At 37.6% G+C, this 20,374-nt stretch overlaps 2 protein-coding genes across 3 annotated transcripts; both read left to right on the top strand.

The window, feature by feature from the left end:
* Nucleotides 1-311: 311 nt before the first annotated feature.
* LOC129567056 (HEAT repeat-containing protein 1) lies at nt 312-7,439 on the top strand. Its single transcript, XM_055443587.1, has 5 exons — nt 312-1,657; nt 1,740-4,497; nt 4,688-5,615; nt 5,706-7,041; nt 7,124-7,439. The coding sequence occupies exons 1-5, from the start codon at nt 480-482 to the stop codon at nt 7,314-7,316; spliced, it is 6,393 nt and encodes a 2,130-aa protein (XP_055299562.1). The 5' UTR covers nt 312-479; the 3' UTR covers nt 7,317-7,439.
* A 3,058-nt stretch (nt 7,440-10,497) lies between these two features.
* Nucleotides 10,498-19,416, top strand: LOC129567058 (proton-coupled zinc antiporter SLC30A2). Of its 2 annotated transcripts, none has more exons than XM_055443589.1 (7): nt 10,498-10,732; nt 16,027-16,154; nt 16,245-16,476; nt 16,608-16,787; nt 17,675-17,936; nt 18,737-18,884; nt 19,051-19,416. In XM_055443589.1, the coding sequence occupies exons 1-7, from the start codon at nt 10,716-10,718 to the stop codon at nt 19,194-19,196; spliced, it is 1,113 nt and encodes a 370-aa protein (XP_055299564.1). In that variant the 5' UTR covers nt 10,498-10,715; the 3' UTR covers nt 19,197-19,416. The 2 variants fall into 2 exon arrangements, with proteins under 2 accessions (XP_055299564.1, XP_055299563.1); XM_055443588.1 differs by lacking the exon at nt 10,498-10,732 and adding an exon at nt 11,026-12,159.
* The last annotated feature ends 958 nt before the right edge of the window (nt 19,417-20,374 follow it).

Here is a 20,374-nt window from a genome sequence, read left to right as displayed (position 1 = left end):
AGCGCCTGAATAAATTTCAGTGTCAGCTTTTTTCGATAATGTACTCTTATACACACATTTAGAATGGGTTTTTATTTATATTTTGTGAGCATAATCGACAGGTAATCCACAGAGAAATTTTATATGGAAAAATACTAATTTAAAAATCACTCAAGATTACCTCTAAATTATGCATTAGAAATTCAATCTGTTTGAAAAATCAATGTAATGACTGTTTACACACACAGCGCCCCAAGTGCCATCTGTCGGGAGTAGTCATAGCTTTCCCAATGTACTAAACTTGGAACACAAATTCAATCTGTTGAAATGTCATCGCAATTTATTCTGTCAAACTTACTTCGAACAAAAAAAAAACACGTGCATACCATTCAGACGTGTATTTTGACCGCATGTTGTTTACTACTGAAATTAAGTTTGAAAAAAGTAAAAAATCGATTATTTTTCAAGTGAATTTGATGAAATAAAAAGCAACGATAAAAATGTCGAAGATTTCAACATCTTTAGCGGATCAATTGCGTCGGTTGAAGACACCTCAATCAACGTTATTGACCGATAGTAAGAAGCGTGCTTCAATTTTGTTCAGTCCAAAAGAGGCGGCCGAAAAGGATCGTGAAACCATTTTTGACATTGGATACAGTGGTTTTGAAGATTTAATCAAATTGAACCCATCATTTTTGCAATTTGAATCGGCATTGTTCGACAAAAATGCGCGTGAAATGCAGCGAGCCATCGAACACAAAGAGGTGAACCGGCAATTGAAAGAGGTTATCAAAAAGTTTCTCATCCATTTATCGCCGTATTTGCTGTTGCAACCGTCACACAAATGCTTGGAATGGTTGATTCGTCGGTTCAACATCAATGAATATGAAAAGAGTGAGTTTATGATGCTGATTTTACCGTATCACGAAACGACCATCTTCGTGAAGTGCCTGCAAACGATGAATTTAAGCGATCCAAGTGATTTGTGGCATTGGTTGGAACCGGTGAAAAAAAATGGTGTTCCATTGTCAAAACAAGCGCTGCTAAATCGTGTGGCTAGCGACAGTTTCCTCATGTCATTCGTTTGCGAGGCAATTGTTTACGCTGTAAACGAACTTGGAGTACGGTCACATACGCTTCAAGTTTACTATGCATTCTTCTGTACATCCGTCATTGGTGCATTGGACATTGCCAAAATCAACGAGTCCCACATTACCAACATTTATAGAGCCATTCGAAAGGGAGTCAAGTCAACGTCGATCGATTTTTGTGCCGCATCACTCATGATCATCGGTCAATTGGTGAATAAAGTCAAATTAAAGCGCGATATTCTGGATGCACTCGTTAATATGCTGTTGGAAAAAGTGCAACACGCCAAATTACAACAAGATGTGATCATTTTGCTGGTGCTCATCTATCGCAATCAAAACGAAACCATCGATGACATTTCGGAAGAATGCTTAACCAAATTGCTAGTGAACATCAAGTGGTTGCCTCCGGTTTTGTCAAAGATTTACAGCGAAGACGTCAATATTTTACCATTTTATTTGCCACTTTTGTCCGCCTGTCTCAAGCACATTCAACTGAAGGTCGGCAGCTGGAAGAAATGCCGCAAATTCTGTGATTCACTGCTTTCGGAGATTTTCTTCAAGGCCGAGCATGCTGAAAGAGTCATTCGGTAAGGAATCAACGTCAATTTCCTTTTTTTTCATTCAAAATAAATCATTTCGTTGAGTAAAAAAATACAATTCCCTTTTTAGTTGCACTTTGGACTCGTTCATCTTAACGGAGAAAATCGACGATTCCATCATCGAAATCGAATCGGGCAATGAAGATGAAGAAATGGAAGCGACTGACAAGGGAATCACCAAATGGTATACGAACACTCTAAAAGCGCTTGAGCGTCGTTATCCAAACACTTTCGATGCGATTGTAAAGGAGATCGTTCGATCGGATAACAAATCCATGAGTGAACTAAAAAAGCGTTCGCTGAAGAAAGTGTTGAGTTTCTTATTTACAATCGTTTGTGCCGATGACAATGTGAATCTATTCGAAAAGCTATACCATTACAACGCTCAGCAGCGCGTTGAAGCCATTAAGTATTTGGTGAAAAACTTGAGCAAAATGAGTTTCTCCGACGATAGCAAGAGTTTGCTAAAGGGCAGCATTGCTGAACGGCTCAGCGATGATTCACCGTTGGTAGTAAAAGAGGCGCTTAAATTCGATAGTACAGCCTTGCTACGATTCATGACCAAGTCGGAGTTGCTGAAGAAATATGTGAATATTTTGGAGCAAACATTGAAAAATCCAAAGGCTTGGGAGAGCACCGCTTTGGAAGCCGTTAAACGTTTGTGTGAATTGTACTTAAAGAGTTTTCCGATTGAAATTTTAGTCGCAATTTTGCCATTAATTCTGCAACCATCTGAACTTAGCGCCGATTTTTTGCGTAAAGTGTTCAACTCGAATTTCGTCAAACGCATGGATTTGATCAAAGAGTGTAAAAATGCAACGGCAGGCACTGGTGATGATAAAGAAGCGATGATGGCAGAAATTGTGTCGGTGTTTGAGTCGAAGAAAGGTATGCCAGCCACGAGAGCAGTACTGAATTTCATCAAGACAATTGGTGACGAAGACCTCACATTGAATAAAGGATTTTATTCCATGTTTTTGCTCTACCATTCGTATTCATATAAATATTCGAGATTGACAGAGAAACAACATTTGGCCGAATGCAACGATATTTTCAATGTAATCGAACGATTCGAGAAACAATTCAAAACAGGCAGTACATCGGATAGTTCGAAATGGACCAGTTTGGTTGCCAGAGGCATTTATCCGTTGAATATTCATATTGCGATTGCCAATAATGTCATCAATTCATTGGTAGAATTTGTTAAAAAAGACGAATTCAAGAATAAATCCATTGAATTCAACGAGCCCATCAATATTTTGTTTGTTTTGCGCCGCATCTTTGAGTATTTCGTTTCGAAAATGAGTCGCAGTCAATCGAAATACGCTTTGTTTGGTGAGGGTTTGACGTTTTTCTTTGGACAATTGTTGGTCGAACCACAAAAACGCATCGAGTTCTTGTCGAATTATTTCACAATCGACGTATTGTACCCGGAACCAAGAGTGGGAATACCAAGCTCCATTTCCATCAAGCATCAAATTTTCATAATCAACTACTTCAATTCGTTGTTCCAATCCGAAGAGAGTGATGTTAAAGGTGTTCAACTCACACTGGAACCGTTCATCCGCATATTGAACGCCCTTCGTTCACCAAATAGCGAAGTACGTGAAGCTGCTTATGAAACACTAGTCATTTTAAAATCCTCGAATCAATCGAAATACAAAACTCTAATTTCGAAGCTTATTCGTCGCCAGAGTGAAATTCTAATGGATGACAATCAACTGCCATTGATTTTGTTCAAGATTTTTGATAAAAAATCATCCAGCGAACTCAACGACAACTTGATGGAATTCATGGAGTTTATCGCAACAACGAAAGACAACGAATTTTTGGTGGCTCAATTACTCGAAGCATTGACTCACGTGAACAATGAAGATATCCTCAAATCGATTGCCAGCACCGCAACCAACATCTTAACCAATGCTCACGACGAAATGTGCAAATCGGCCAAGAAAGTGCTTTCGTTGGATTGTTTCAAGTCCACTATTGTTCGGAATATTTTATCACGTTATACACAGCAAACGATTAAAATTGTGAACAAGGTGTCGGGCACTTGGCAGGTATTGCTCAAATCGGCCGAATCGTACGGTGTACTATTAAAGGGAAAGACGAAAGAAACATCGATCACAAATGTCACCGTCGAAGTGTTCAACAATGATTTATTCAATGAACTGTCCGAAGCACATCAAAAGCAATTTATTGCGGCGCTTGTGAATAGTGCAACGTATGCAGAAAATGCCGGACTTTACACCAATATCAGTAAATTCTTCAAACAAATTCAACTCAATGCCAAAATTTGTGTGGGCATTCTGGATGAAATGGCCAAAACCGAACGTGGCGATGCAATGGAAATGGATACGATGCCAACCACTATACGTCAACGTCGAAACTCACAAAGCGCCAGTGACAGCGGTGCATCGGCCGAACTACTAAAATTGAAGTCATGGAAACGAGGTGTCACTTGGTTAGAGTTCTTACAAAACAAAAAAGACATCAATAATCCACATCTTATGATTCCATCACTGTTTGCCGTTCTACAAAAGTGTCTGCAGTTTGAGGATCAATCGAATGTGGAATATGTGAAACAATTGTCACTTGCTTGCATTCATCATTTGTGCGTTATCATCGCACCGGACGGAAAAGTCGAAAGAAACGCGATTTCGGAGAAGAATTTCAAAATTGAACCGGTTGTTCAGTGCATTCGAGGCACTCAAAACCCACAAACACATCATCATGCATTGCAGTTGCTATCGCATTCAGCTCGCATGTTGCCCGAGCAAGTGCTTCATAATATGATGGATATTTTTACATTCATGGGCTCGTCCGTGGTGAGTGGAAATTTGATTTAGAGATGTTTTTATTTTTTCACATTTGAAGTTTTCATACAGAAAACTTTCAACTTTTGTTTGTTATAAAAATTGTGTGAATTTTTTTCCATTTTTTTCTACTTTTCATTTGACTTTTTTCAAACACTTTGACATTTTCCTCGTTTCTTTTTTACCTCATTTCTGCATTCAGGTCCGTCACGATGACGTCTACAGTTTCCAAATAATCACAAACATCATATCATCGATTATCCCAACGTTGACTCGAGTGAATGAGCATAAATCAGAAGCTGAACGCAATGAACGCGTAATGCCTGTGCTCAAAGTCTTTTCCGATATCATTCTTGATGTTCCGGAGCATCGTCGTTTGCCACTTTACACAAAACTGTTGGAAACTTTGAATGCCGATAACTATCTGTGGATGTTCCTAGCCATTTTGGTTGAGTCTTACATTACTCACTTCAAACCGGAGATTGAAAAGACCAGTCGTCAGAGTTCCACATTGGCTATTGAATTACCTCAGCGGATTGAAATTGCATTGGCTCTAACAAAGGAGTTTAGTTGCAGAACAATCATTGTGACAGCCACAAAATTGACGGCCTTTTTGCAAAAGTTGCCAATTAACCGGCCAACCAATGCCTCAGAAAAGGTGCCCGCAGAAGTGTCCGCATTATTTAATATAAATGCATGGACAAACAGGCAGTTCCGTCACTTCAAGTATGAAATTGTCAAATTCGTCAATGCCCTGACTTCGTCGGTTGAGTTTGTAAACAAAGTAGCCGTGCTCAGTGATGATGAAGCAACTGACATGAAGGAATACTATCAAGATTCAATTATCAGCATCCTGACCTATATCCCAATAATATCCAAAGCAACGGAACAAATGGTCGAAAGTAACCATGCGGATTATTGGAAAGCAATGCTTCACAATTGCTTCGACATTTTGGAGAATGTCATCTCACTGCTGTCGTCGAATGTGCTACTGGTTGTGGTGCACGGCCTTTTGTCGCATAAATTATCGAGCGTCAGACGAAGAGTTATCGAATTGTTGATTAATAAATTGCAACGCAACCCGGAGATATTCAGTGAAGAGAATGAAAAGGACTTGGTTTCGTTGTTGGGTGAGTCTATTTGAAATGACAAAAAAAAACACAAAAAGAAAAAAGTTTCATTAAATTTAAAAAAAAATAATGCTATTTATCTCATTGCAGCGCCGCTTACCAAGATCATCGAATCAATCATCGACGAGAAGAAGCTGGTGCAGAATGCGTCGTCCGTCGAAAATACCGGCATACAGCAAATGGCGTTGATGGCTGTAAAAATGTTGTCCAAGCAATTGGCCGAAAAGCATCCAAAGGATTTCAAGCACATTGTTGAAACACTCATCGATGTGCTGCGAAAGAGTGAAAAAGTACCACGTATCCTATTGGCCACCGTACTTTTGTGCTTGTGTGAAATTTGTGCCAATCTTCGAGTGCATTCGATTGCCTACTTGCCAAGTTTTATGAAAATTTTCTTGGAAATATTGAAGGGCTTCACAAAGCCGGAGAATGTGAGCAATGACAATGTACTGATATGCCTAGTTGCTGGGCTATTGAAAATTGTCGGTACATTGGCCTTATACCTTAGTCCATATCTCGTTGAAATGATTGTTCGCCTCTCACAAATCTGGCACAACATTGAATCCGAGCTGACGAAAGATCCGAAACGTGATTCATTAATCGTCGAGCGATTGAATGGAATCTGGGAGAAATTATCAACGACGTTGGAGTTGCGTGTTTTGATTCCAACCATCAATCAAAGTTACAAGAAATTAGTGAATGATGAACAAAGCATTGCCATTGGCCCATTGATGCTGTTGCTATCACAAACATTTGACCAACAAGCCGCTGGTAATATATCAAAATTCATGCCCGACATAACATCATTCTTTATCGCCGCACTTCAATTCCGATTCGATCACAGCGACATCGATTTTGCCATTTTGAACGAATTGGAGAATAAAATCATTAAATCCTTCCGAGCATTGACACTGAAGTTGTCCGAAGGAAGCTTCAGACCATTGTACTATCGCATCTATGACTGGGCAATAAAGCAAAGTGATAAAGACCTTGATCACATCATCACCTACTTCCGATTGTCCGTTGAAATATCCAAGTCTTTGAAAACACTATTCGTACTATTTGCCAACGATTTCATCGACGATGTGCCAGAAATTTTGAATAAATCTCTGGCATCGGAATTGACAAATCAAAGCGCTGCACTGCATCAGAAAACTGGACTGTTGATTGATAGTGTTGTGGAAACATTGTATCAAGTATTTTTGCATGACAGTCGTAGCTTCATAAATGGTGCACGCTTTAAAGCCATTCTTCAGCCGCTGGTCGACCAAATTGAAAATGAAATCGTCTTGGATTCGCCAAAGTCAATGGAATTGGTGTCATCGGCCTTAGCGCAGCTCGGTCAAGTGGTTAACGACGACATTCAATGGAAGAAATTGAACTATCAAATTCTCATGAAGACACGAAACAACGAGTCACGCATACGGTAAGCAATTTATGACCAGTTTTATCAAAGTGTTTTAAACTAAACACGTGTTTTTTTTTCTTTGTTGTTTTTGTTTTTGTAGCCTCTTCGCATTGAAAGTGGGTGTAAGTCTTGCGGCAAAACTCGGTGAAGATTACATGCCATTGTTACCCGAAACTGTTCCATTCATTTCGGAGCTGTTGGAAGACGAAAATCCAGAGGTGGAAAAACAATGCCAGCTCAGCGTACAGGAGCTTGAAACGATTTTAGGCGAACCACTGCAGAAATACTTCTAAATTACACTTCATTTTCGAATGAATTGAATTTTTTCTGTTTTTCATACACTCATCATTCGTGTAACATTGTATTTTATTTTCACATACAAAGAAAAATAATAATCGAGTTAATTTTCAAAAATATGTGTGTGGGTTTTGAATTCGGTTTAATTTCTACTGTCATTAGCTGTTATCAGTCACAATGAGAGAGAATAACAAAAAAACGAAATGAATCAAAATAGAAAGGCCTATTTTAAACATAATACGGTGTAGTATTCCCTTATCATAAACGTGGAGATAATCGCCTTCATTTGTTAAGTATAACACAATAAATCTGCTTAATCAAATGATCATCGCAGACGAGAGATTCTGGAATCATAGTTGCGTATAACGATTCCACAGAAACTGACTATCAACGGAACGACAATCGGTTGTCTTTTTTGTGCTCGATTTCAAGCGTCACTTGGGAAAAGAGAGAGAGAAGAAATCTTTAGTCGAGTTTAGATATTGTCATTATCTTTGAGCATTGGTCTATGTCCCAGTAGAAATAATTAGATAACGGTACAGGGTACGTACTTGTAATTGATAAATATGTGAATCACACTGAATTACCTAGAACCACGGAAACTGAGCAGACTTCGTCATTTTTGTTTTTATTTTGTTTTCTCTTGAAATCAGATTAGGTTTATCATGTAGAGATGATAAATAAATAATTAGATCGTTCAGTGGAATTCAACGCAGCGGAAATATACAGACATTAAAAGAAACCTTTCTCGATGGCTATAAATATTTTGATATTACTACGGTACGCCCGATGTGAAGCTTACCTTTGTCACCAGGTGTGATTGTTGAATAAATCTCAATTTAAAAAATTGGGAATTTCTCCAAACATTCCCGGGCTGGACTTCGGACAAATACTAATGACCTTGTTTACAAAATTAGAACAGTAACATTAATCTGGAATATCAAGCGCCTATTGTTAATAGGCATATTTAAAATTTTTAACGTCACAAAATCGATATAAGAAATTTTGTTCACTTTTCTTTCATTCAATCGGTTTTCCCCCATTCATCCTTTTTTTCTTCATTTAAAATTAAAACATTTATTTTTTGAATCGAAAATGTTAGTAAAACATTCAGCACGCAATCAATCGATGTATTTATGTCTATTTTGAAATCGTCCCATTTGTCGATGAAATATTTCACACTCGAAGAGTTCTTGTAAAGAGATAAAAGTGAAACGTCGAATTTTAAACGTATTTTATTCGATCCAATCGAGTACATGTATCCAAATTCAACACGCGTAATAATTTTTTCAAACTTTCAACCGGGTCAAAAACTGTTGCCAGACAGTCATATTTATGAAAACATTTTTTCTGCTTTTTTATCATTATTGGTTGGCGATGTAATTTATTACCGTTGTAATCTAGGAATGTGCGTTTTTCAGGCTGCATATATATGGTATAAAATATACAGATTGTGTGTCGTTTATACTAAACACATTCGTATTTCATGACAATGGGAAATTAATATCAAAAATTACAAAAATGCTTTATTCAATTGGAAGAGTCATTACTTAGGGTGCTAAAATGCTATATTACATGGAACATGAGCGGTAACTGTAAATTGATTCATTTTTCTGCAGGACAAAAAACTGCAAAGAAAACAATGTACTGTTTTTCATTCTGAAACAAGATGAGTTGTTTACTTAAGTAGAGCAGACTATGATATTTTTGATTAGCCAGACATTTTTTTTTTGAATCTATCATAATAAATCAACTTGTATTCGTTGACTTGATTGGTATGCACCACGCAAAAGTATTGCGCGGGTAAACGTGTCTTATTTCAAGGTCAACCAATTTTTGTTTTGAAATAAGGTAAAAAAATGACAATGAAACATATAGAATAAGTTGTAGTATGTTATAAATATGGGGGAATACTTTTGGAATCTAGTCTTTCGATTTATTTTTCTCTGTTCCAAGTAGTGAATCTCTTATTCTCTAAAATAATTGATAGAAAAAAATCTAGAATTTTGTGATGTTGTCATTTGTCAGTCAAAAATCAGCTACAGCGGATATACAATTCTACCTGCATCAAATGCCTGTCAAGCACTGATTTCTCCAGCAAAATCTTACAAAAATGAATGTTTAATAAACGTTGTTTATCTCATTCGAAATTGTGATTGCGGTTATGTCAATGTTATTTTGAATAAATCATTGCCATGCTCGTTTATTGCGCTAAAAATGCAGACTAGTAAACCTTTTACAATGGAATAAAACCTCACAATTAAACTCGGTGAGGTGCAAGAAACTTTATATCAATTCAAATTGATCCAAAGACGATGACGACGTCAAATTGCCACACAATCACAACAGCTTTGTCGTCTAAAGCGGGAATCGAAGCGATTCATCGAAAACGTTGGTTCTATTCTATTTATCCATGTGAAATTTAATGTATTGATAATAATATATTAAATAAATGGCATCACGGGCATTTTGGAACCCCACATCGAGTCAAAATAATTTAGTTGAAATATTAAGCCGGTTTGATCATAATATACACGTGCAATCACAAAACAAAGCAAGATATGGTTGAATTACAAACGTACTGAAAATAAAATCAGTTCCGTGTTGTATTTGTGGCCGCCGGTTGCATGTGTACATGTGTCTGTGCGATGCAATCCAATTTCTGGATTAATTTAAAGCACCATCGCATAGTAAGTTTTGTATTCAACAGCATCCATGGCCGTAAATCGAACGGGGGATGAGCAATTAAGTTACATTCAAATGACAGATAATTATTGTCATATCGTTACCATATAATTCAATTAACTTGCATGAAAAGTTACTGCGAGCACCACCACTAACACACGTACGTTTTAATTCAAAATGCTCGGATTCATATCTACACATGTATATTTGATGCGTACAAATGCAAACAAGTCAATTAAAAACTCTCTCTCGCTTGCTCGCTCTCTGTATACAATTTATCTTCTCTCACAATTTTTTTTTTTGCATTCCATTTGTCACAATCTCCATGTATGTGTGGTTCATTTGTGTAGTAGTCATTTGTAGGGCGCTATGCGGTAGAAAAAATGCGGCAGCTATTTGCTGAAATGCGTTGTTCAACAATACGAAGAGAGAAACAGAAGAAAACAGGGAAAAAAAATCATCTAAAATATCTGTTTACATTTAAAAATCGTCGCATTAGCTATGTAGCTGTGGACAAGTAAGCACTGAACAGCCAGACACAGAACAGTGTTTTATTGGGATATTCAAAGCATTCCATCAATTGTGAATGAAACATTCACTTGTATACACTTGGATATTAATATTTTTTAAATCGCGCCAAATTATTGGCTGGTGTGAAACGGTCCCAAAATTCTAGTTGTCAAAGTATACTCGGAAGGAATTCGGATAATATGGAAACTAAGGACGGGTTAGTTTCGATATTGATTTTATTGCGGCTTTTTTTCAACGGATTTTATTTTTCGGTGATTCAGTGATGATGGATTTTTTTTTCCCAAAGAATTGCTTTATTTGGTTCACAGCGAATTTCAGTGAAAATTTTGTTTTTACAAAGAGAACATTTTTTTTTATTTAAATTTTTGTTTGTTCCAATGAAATGTGCATTTTTTGTTCGTCAATTTCTTTTTTTTATCCATTTGTATTCATTTTATGCCGGTGCATTTCAATTAACATGTCAATGAAAGCATATATATTTCAGGCGCATGCATTCAATTTGCCAGCAGCAATCAGCAGATTGCTTTGACATGCAAAAACGATTGTCGTTTGTATCCGAACGATTTATGCGGCTGACTTCATTACCATTATCTCGAGTGCTACTTAACGAGAAAAAAAAATTGATGTTGTGCCAATCGGTGGCGGTCCGCATAGATGTTGTGATTTTATTTGCAAGCGTAATTTTGAGTGTAATGACAAACAGAGAGAAGGAGAGAGAGTGCAAGAGAAAGAAGAGTGAAAGAGAGAGAGACAGCGAGAAAGCTAGAGAGAGAGAGAGAGAGTGTTAGAAGAGAGCTGCTCAGACAATCGTTTTTTCTCTGTGTATTCTAGTAAAACCATATCATAACCCAGACTGTAGATTATTCTAGAGATTATTGGTGACACAAACTAAAAATCCATCGCAACACACCAACGGCAATGAATAAAGAAGAATATTGTATCAAAAAGTCAATTGAAAACACAAGCAAACGATGATGAAAAGCCATTCGTTTAGTCATAATGTTCTGTCATTGTGTTTGTGACATAGCACCGAGGGAAACGCACTCTCACCGACTCCATTATCAACGGTGAAAGATAAATTTGACGAGAAAAAAAACTGATTTAAAAACCGTCGTCTGTGTGCGGTGCGATGAATAATGAGTTGCGAGCAAGGAAATTGCCGTTCAGTTCAGTTTGAGCACACGACAAGCGTTACTGTGATCTTGTTGTTGCACGCATTTTTTTCTCTCTTTCACCCAGTGTATTTATTTAGTGATTAAATAAAGTTTGTGTTCCAATAAAATGTGACACAATTGATTATACTCGCATTTGTTTGAAAATTGAAAATTCTCGTTTGTTCAAAAGTTTATAGTGCACAACGTTGCTCAACGGCAGCGAGTGAATCGGGTTGTGTTTGTAATTTGTTCGTAGAAATCCATTCAATTTTAATAAACTGTCATCGCCGAATGAAAGAAATTTTCGACGAAGCGAAAACTTTATGAGGCTTAAAAGAAACAAGCTAGTGATTGCATTAATTAGAGTATAATTTGGAATTAAAATTATTACTTAAAAGTCGACGAGGAAATCCCAAAAAAGGCAACACATAAAAATGGCTACTGAAAGTGCCGCTTCGCCCATTATATTGTAAGTAAATGATGAGTAGATTATTCTCGAATTGCGATTTCTCAACAACGTACAGTTTCGTTGTGGCTGCGTGCAAACACATGTATGTATTTTGTCATCCGAATACGAAACAAGCCTCGTATCAGTGCAAACCACATGACGCTTGTTATGAAGAGGAAAAAATCACGGTTTATCATAATTAAGATTTCGGCGTAAACGTTAACAACAAGATATTCATGAATTTAAATCGAAACCGTATCAAAAGACCACGTGCAGCGCCTTCAGTCAATTATGGTGGTGCCGAAATTTCAAACGTAAGCAGTAAAGACATTTGCGATGAGACATCGATGAACGGCGGATACTTATCAAAATTATAATGAAGGATGAAGAATCATTCAAAAACATTCACATAGTAAAAGATGAGAGTTTTCGATACATAAAATGACTGTTTCTTGCAGAATTGTCGGATATAACATTTTCATTCAAACAACGCAAGCATGAAAATGATTTAAAATTGATGTAAATTGTATTATCGACCAATTTCGTACATTGTTGAGATGTAAAAAAAACCAACTGCACTACAAATGATCGATCAATGTAGGCTTTTATTTATTTATTGACGTACATTAACGGTTACGAGTATTGAAAATGAGGAAATTTTATACACAAATGACATCGTCAGTCGGTGATAAAATGAGATAGCACAATTTTTGTTGCAAAAACAAAGGAATATTTTTAAAAATCGCCGTTCTGAAGCAACGGTGTTGTTGTTTCACTTGGAACGTGACAACACCGTGAATAACCCACAGAAAACGTTTTTCAGTGCAGAAAAAAACCGTCGTGCCATTATTTCCTTATCTCTGGAAATTAGCACTTAATAGATCTTTATCGTTATTAGCGAAACTATTATCACTCTTTGGTTTTGATTTATTATTATTTTTTGCACCGTTAAATGTTTCTCACTCAATTATTCTCTGCCTTTGTCATTCCATTCGTCGTTCACATTATCAATTTCATCTGATTCTCTTTTTTTCATACAGTTTTTCCCTCTGCATTCAGTGAATACATTTCAATTTATTTGGCACTGCTATTGGGTCATTTCGAGGCAACAATTCGCAATTATTGATGTTTGATTGTTACTATTTTGCGGGGAACGAAAGCATACAACAACAATAACAACAATGCCAATAGCAATAGCACAAAAAATGTTTATCGGTCAATTTTGCAATTGGTTCTGGTTACTCTGTGCACACTCACTGCTGGTGTGTGTGTGTGTGTGTGTGTGTGTGTGTGTGTGTGTGTGTGTGTAATTGATGGACATGAAATGGAAATTCAATGTTTACATTCCATATTAATTGATTGTATGCAAACTGCAGACATATCGAATCGATATTTCTTCCATTTTTGGCCAACCAATTTTTTTTTCATCTCCGTTCATTCAAAATGCATGACAACAACAAAACAGTACACAGACTTGCGCGCACCTACTCATTGTGGCCAGTGGTAATAATACGGATTTTTTCTCGCTCGCAAATATTTTGTAAACTTTAGAATATTTTTTTATATTTTGTTGTATCGACATTCGACCGTAATTGATTTAAGTGGTTTATCTGAAAAACATTGCAACCCTGAATCAATTTTCATTAGTTGTTTTTATTCAAACGAACGCGCGCGCATAAACACATACGGGCACATTTCCGAGTAATCATTCAATGTCACGCAATTCATTCTCTCTCTGTCTCTCCACCTCTCTCTCTTTTCCTCTCATTATGAAAACCAACCGTAATGGAGTTTTGAACGATCCGTTCCGTGCTCCCAGAGATAAAAAGAAAGAGAGATAAAATGAAAAAGTTTTCATTGAGATAATGAGAAACCAAAATCCGATCCAATGTATATCTTGCACAAACTTGATAATTATTCCATTTAGCGTATTATTACTTGCTAACTATCATAGCCGAAAGTTGCTGTATATACATCGAAACGATGTTGTGAGTACCACTCATTGTGTATCAGCGATGAAATGTTAGGCTAAGAGGTGTGCATTCAATGTAAACGGATAATTTAATCGTCGAGATTTAATTGCCTGTTTCGCACATCAAACCCATCCGAAATTGATCAAATTGCATTTCCCATTGAACGATATACATCTTTTACGCAATCGAGAATACACACACCAATGCAGCAGCAGCATGACATAATTGATGGATGCACTTATTGCTTTTTATCGATTGATCGGTGCCCTGGTCAAGTCACAAGTTACAACTCAGATAGCTTCTATTATAAAGACATGACGACGTTCATTGGCATCGATACATAGCCCTTTGATTCCCTTTGGTTCAAGTTGACCAACCGGAAATCAGAATATCCACCAGTGTTGGTTTCTTTAATTTTCAAATCATACACACTTGCTCCGTTCATTTTCAGACCACTGAATCAGGAAATTAAATCGGTTTTGTGTGGGGCAATAGAGACACGACCGAGATAACGATAAAGCGGTTAAATACCTTGTTTGCAATTATCGAATTATTTTGATATAGATATTCTAAGAAGAGAATAGCTTATCAATTTAGCTGCAAACTTTGCACTGAATTGTTTCTCAAGTGGATTGGAAACGTACACAGAGACGCTGTTTACAAGAATTGAATAGCCACTTGAAATTTATGAATTCGAATACATTACCGACATTTCGAAGAAATTTACAACAACCACCAATATGATGAAATTGTTCTCGTTCGAGAAAATATTACTTCCAAATTGACCTCATATTTTAGATGAATTCAATGAAACTAAAATCATTGAAATCGACAAATCGTTCATCGAAATTCTGCTCTTTCATTTTCATTCGATCATTCGAATTCGAATTGTTCCACCTCAAGAGATGATATGAAACCAGCTATTGGCTGTGATGTCAAAGTAAACGCAAATTCGATGGTCACACTTTTGCCCGCATTAGTGCAATTGATACTGACTCATAGCCGAAGTTTCGGAGGGCCAAACTCGACTAATCGACCGAATGTGCATTGACTGTCGACAAGTGTGTCGACATTGGAATTGCGCAAAAACGAATCCATTTTCTATTTAATAAATTTTGCAGTCGGCCAATGAATCACACACACTGCAATCAATATCTGTTGCGATACTATAGTTCCACTTGTGCAACAAAATTGCTATCAAACAATAAAATACAAACAAAGGAGAGAGAGAGAGAGAGAGACAGACCCCGGCCGGGCGCCCAGAGAGCTGGCAAAAAACCTGCAGCAAAAAATCACAGAAACAAAAGTCCAACTTCTTCTTCTTCTCGGTTCTGATTTCAGTTGCGCATTTTGTTATCGAAAACATAAAACGCCGGGAATAAAAGGTATTAGTTTACTGTGTAGTGTTTTTGCGAGTGTTCTATTGCTGCTACTGCTGCTGCCGATTATTTTTGTTCGTTTCGTTTTGTTTTACTATTTTTACTTGACCGCAATATTGATACGGCGATGGTTGGTGCAACGTAAAAAAGTGTGTGCTCAATGTTGCTATCAAATGGGTTAATGGTGTGATATTGAATACTCTCTCTCACTCTCCCTTGGCGCACTTGAACATTTCATTGTGGCTAACAGAAAAATAGTTTTTCCACTCTCATCGCACCGTTCCCGATGAAATCAATTAAAAATGAGCGATCAACCAGAACGAATTGAGACTGCAATCGAACCAACTTTGATAAATGGCTCGAAGTAAACGCAATTTCTCTTTCTTCTCTTCTCTCGCTCTCACATTCTATTTTTGTGTATCGTTCGAGCAATTTGAAGATGAAAATTTTCGTTTTCAAGTTTTTAATCAAAAACTGTTTCCAATTTCTTGTCAATTAATTCAATTTTTTTCTTTGTTTCATATTTTCATCTCCAGCTCTTATGACAATAAATCGTACGGCGCAACGACACCAAGTGATTCGCCAACCATAGTTTATTGTTTGCACGGTCGTTTATCAAAGAATTGCTGCAATGAACAAATACTGGAGCTCACTCAGATCGAAAGTGAGTGGTGATGCGATTGTGGTGGCTGCATCAAGAAATCGTAAATTTTAATCACATAAAATTTTACTACACAAGTTGCTTGCATTTCAGAGCATTGTCACACCGATATCGAGCGCAGCGAAGGTATGGATGTGCATGCCCGAAAGAAGCTCATTATAGCCAGTATTTTGTGTTTGGTATTTATGATGCTAGAAGTTGTTGGTGGCATTTATTCCAATTCGCTGGCCATCGCAACCGATGCTGCTCATTTACTTACAGATTTTGCCAGTTTTATGATATCATTATTTGCCATTTGGTTTGCTGGCCGACCATCAACACGCAAGTAAGTATAGTTCTTGACACTTTTGACAACTTCGGTTGACATTTTTTGGTTTCAGCTCTGTTCGAATGGTTGACAAATGACGATTTATGTGTGTGTGTTTTTTCTTCTTCTACTTTGCTTTTTCTGTACAGGATGAGTTTTGGATGGTATCGTGCTGAGGTGCTCGGTGCGATTGTGTCAGTCTTAATGATTTGGGTTATAACAGCCATTCTGGTTTATTGGGCAATTTTGCGATGTATCACGCGTGATTTTGAGGTTGACGCACCGATTATGCTGATAACGTCAGCCGTTGCGATTTTCGTGAATATTGTGTAAGTTGAACAGTAGCAGTAGAAGCTATAAAATTGGTGATATGCATAAAATACACTCGATACGCTACATGTGTCAGAGAATGATGACTGCGGCGAAGACGACGACGACGATGGCAAAACACACACACACACACATACTGAGTTTGGTAAGACGAAGTTTTTGAAGAAGCGTCTGTGTTGGAAAGACAAAAAAGGGTTTATCAGCCGAACCACTTGAAGTATCTTTGTTGAGAGTGAGAGCGGGATGGGAGTGTGTGTGAAGACGGTGTTACAAGAATAGTGTGTTCTTTGACATCTGCAATTAATTTTCGGCATGAAAACTTTTACTCATGTTTCCCTTTCGATTTATTTTACTTACGTAAATTGCAAGAGGGTGTTGTATTAATATAAGGAAAAAGAAAAATATTGCCGATGCGAATGAATGAATGAATGGATGAGAGAGGAAGAGAGTGAGGGAAATCACAACCGTAATTTTAAACCGACTACGCAACTGACGTATCGCCTCCGAAAAATCCTCTCGGTCGGCGTAGCCTCCTCCCATCCATTTGGCCGGGAATAAAATATACAGATTATTAGGCGCAATTTATTAGAAACTTCACAAACTACGCAGACACTGCCAAAGATAAACTCACATAAATCGTGAGGTGTTTGTTCGACTTGGCTTGATTTCGTGTCGTCGTGATGTTGTGTGTGTGTGTGTGAGTGTGAGTCTAATGCTCGTTGTTTTCCATGTTGCTTCATTTTCTTCGTACACCATGAATCATCGTTTCGTCATCTTGTTACAAACTTTAGCTTTATCTCTTCCGAATCCCATTTGAGACGGAGAGGGCAAGAGCTCAAAAATGGTTGATGTTGTTTTCATTTCATTTTCACATACTACTTTTCAGCATGGGATGGCAGCTACATGGAACGCATGGACATTCACATGGAGGCGGTAGCGGTGGCGGACATGGTCATACGGAAAATATTAATGTGCGTGCTGCTTTTATACATGTGCTGGGTGATGTTCTACAAAGTATTGGTGTTTTTTTTGCGGCCATTATCATTTATTTCAAGCCAACATGGCAACTCGCCGATCCAATTTGCACATTTATCTTCTCAGTAATTGTACTCTGGACAACGATAACCATATTGAAGGATGCGATACTGGTAAGACTAGTGTATCTAGATGTATTGGACGAGAGGAAGATAGAGAAAGCGAGAGAGAGTGTGTGAAAAGGATACAAAGAGAACGAGTCAATGTTTTTCCGCATTTTGGCTTTTAATCCCGGTAATACGGTCTTTCGTTTTGTGCTACCGCAAAACTGTGCAATTGCACACGCAGAGAGAGAGAGAGAGAGAGAGAGAGAGAGAGAGAGTGAGCGCGACTTGGTTTTTGCTCAAGTTACCTCATTCAGTGCAACAATTAGAATACAGCGTTAATGTCTGAATGGCCTTATCTCTTCATTTTCTTTGCTGTCGTTTTCCGTCTCTTCTTTCACCCGTTGTGCGAAACCGTTAAACTAATGCACACAAACTGGCCCCCTTCGGTTTCGTACATACTCTCTCTCTCTCTCTCTCTCTCTCTCTCTCTTTCTCTCTTGTTCGCCATACAATTGCGCAAGAAAGTTTGCCGAATGGAAAATGGTGGCACCGGGCACCGAAGAAAAGAATATAGAGCGCAGCGCAAGAGGATATTAAGAGAAAATAACCAGCAAATTAATTGTTATTACACCTGTTGTTGCGCTGTATGTTGTAGCTGCTGTTGCTGCTATCATCGTCGTCGTTGTATTGTATTGTTGTCCGTTGTGTTTAATGTTGTGCACATTTTCTCGTTGTTAACCTTTGCCGTTAGTCGTTTCCATTCTTGCTCTCTTTCTCCCTACCTTCCTCTCTCTCTCTCTCTACCACCATCACACAACTGAATTACTGAACGAACGCTATTCTATTCATTACACCTATTTGCACAGGTACTCATGGAGGCAACGCCTACATTTTTAGATTACACTGATATAATGGGGATCTTTATGCAAGTCAACGGAGTAGTTCGTGTACATAATTTACGATTATGGAGTTTGAGCATCAACAAAAATGCACTATCAGCTCACTTAGCAATCGGTAATTAGATTTTCACCGTATTTGTAGTTGGGTTGGGCTAAAAATGCTCGCGATGGCCCGGATTCAATTCACAATTTACAATGGACTTCGGAGAAATTCGAACGTATGAAATATGAGCGGCACACATCAAACTAACGTTCTGTTCTCTCTATTGTTACAATTTCAGCTCCAGAAGCCGATCCGGAAGATGTTTTGAAGAGAGCCAATGCGGCCATCCAGAAGAAATACGAATTTTTCGAAACAACGCTACAAATTGAACGCTTCCAGCAGGATATGGACGATTGCAAACAATGCGTTGGCCCACTAAAATAATCCGAACCAAAGAAAATGCATCGCTCGCTCGCTCGCAACCCGTAATTCGTTCCAAGAATGCCATTCCATGGACTTGAGTCGATAAAGCACTCTTCTTATGAATAAAATACAGCGTTATGGCTATTTATACACGTATAAGAACATTGTAATTGTTTGCATGGAACCTATATATACAATATACATTTTTTCAAAGCAAATAAAAAACATGTTTGTCCCAGAATTCCGGCTGCTGTTCTGTATTCTGACTGGTTTTAACCCGAATCCAGGCGTCACACTTTTACTTCGGTCGGACAACATAGAGAGCGAAAGAGATGAGTAAACAATAGAGAAAACCAAAAGCAAAACCACTTTTCATTTGTTTGCCATTCATTAAAAGTTCATTAATTTTGCATAATTATTTCATACAATGAGCCCAATTAAGATTTAGGGATGAGATTACCGCTGGTACTTGTGCTACTCATACCGAAGCAAAGCGAAGACAGAGAGAGAGAGAGAGAGAGAGAGAGAGAGAGAAATGGAGAGCGAAATTACAAAACTTGGACTACAATTCATGAGTATCATGAGTTATTCCTTTGTGTTTTATTTATTATTCTCCTTGTGATACATCATTCAACGAGCAAATATTATTCATATTCTTTGGTATTATGAATGGACAAAGTTTCCGCCAGAACTCAACACCGAATCGGATTACATTCGCTCTTTCTCTTGGCCCGTTTGTTTCAATACACTCGCACAAAATATGGCTACTAATCTGTTTCCATGAATTAAACGTGCACAACCATTTTACACGTGCTCACACCATTCACACTTGCCAACAAGTAAATAGATAGCGAATGATTATTATACGGAAATCTGTTGCTCAAACGCATTTTAAGTGGTTTATTTTATGAATCATGAACATTCTACGAAATCATTCAATAACTTCGTTTAATGCGCCCAATCAATTTGATGTTTGTTCTGTTACTTTGATCGATTCAAATGCGTCCGCGGATCGATGAGGAAATTCGAATCTATTTCAATCCAATTGAATGATTGAACAATGGATTTCGTTTGTGTTTTTCAATGAAGAATTGGTAGAAAGCATTTCACTCAAGTGGATGAAAAAAGACGTAGAAATTCTTCAGTAATACAACGAATATTTTCGCGTGTATTTGTATAATTCTTTTATTGAAACCATT

The sequence above is a fragment of the Sitodiplosis mosellana genome, unplaced genomic scaffold (assembly GCF_009176505.1).
Source record: "Sitodiplosis mosellana isolate CC-2019 unplaced genomic scaffold, AAFC_SMos_1.0 Smas_scaffold_5, whole genome shotgun sequence".
Lineage (NCBI taxonomy): Eukaryota > Metazoa > Arthropoda > Insecta > Diptera > Cecidomyiidae > Sitodiplosis > Sitodiplosis mosellana.
Note: the sequence above shows the minus strand (reverse complement) of the source record. Positions and strands in the feature narration are given on the sequence as shown.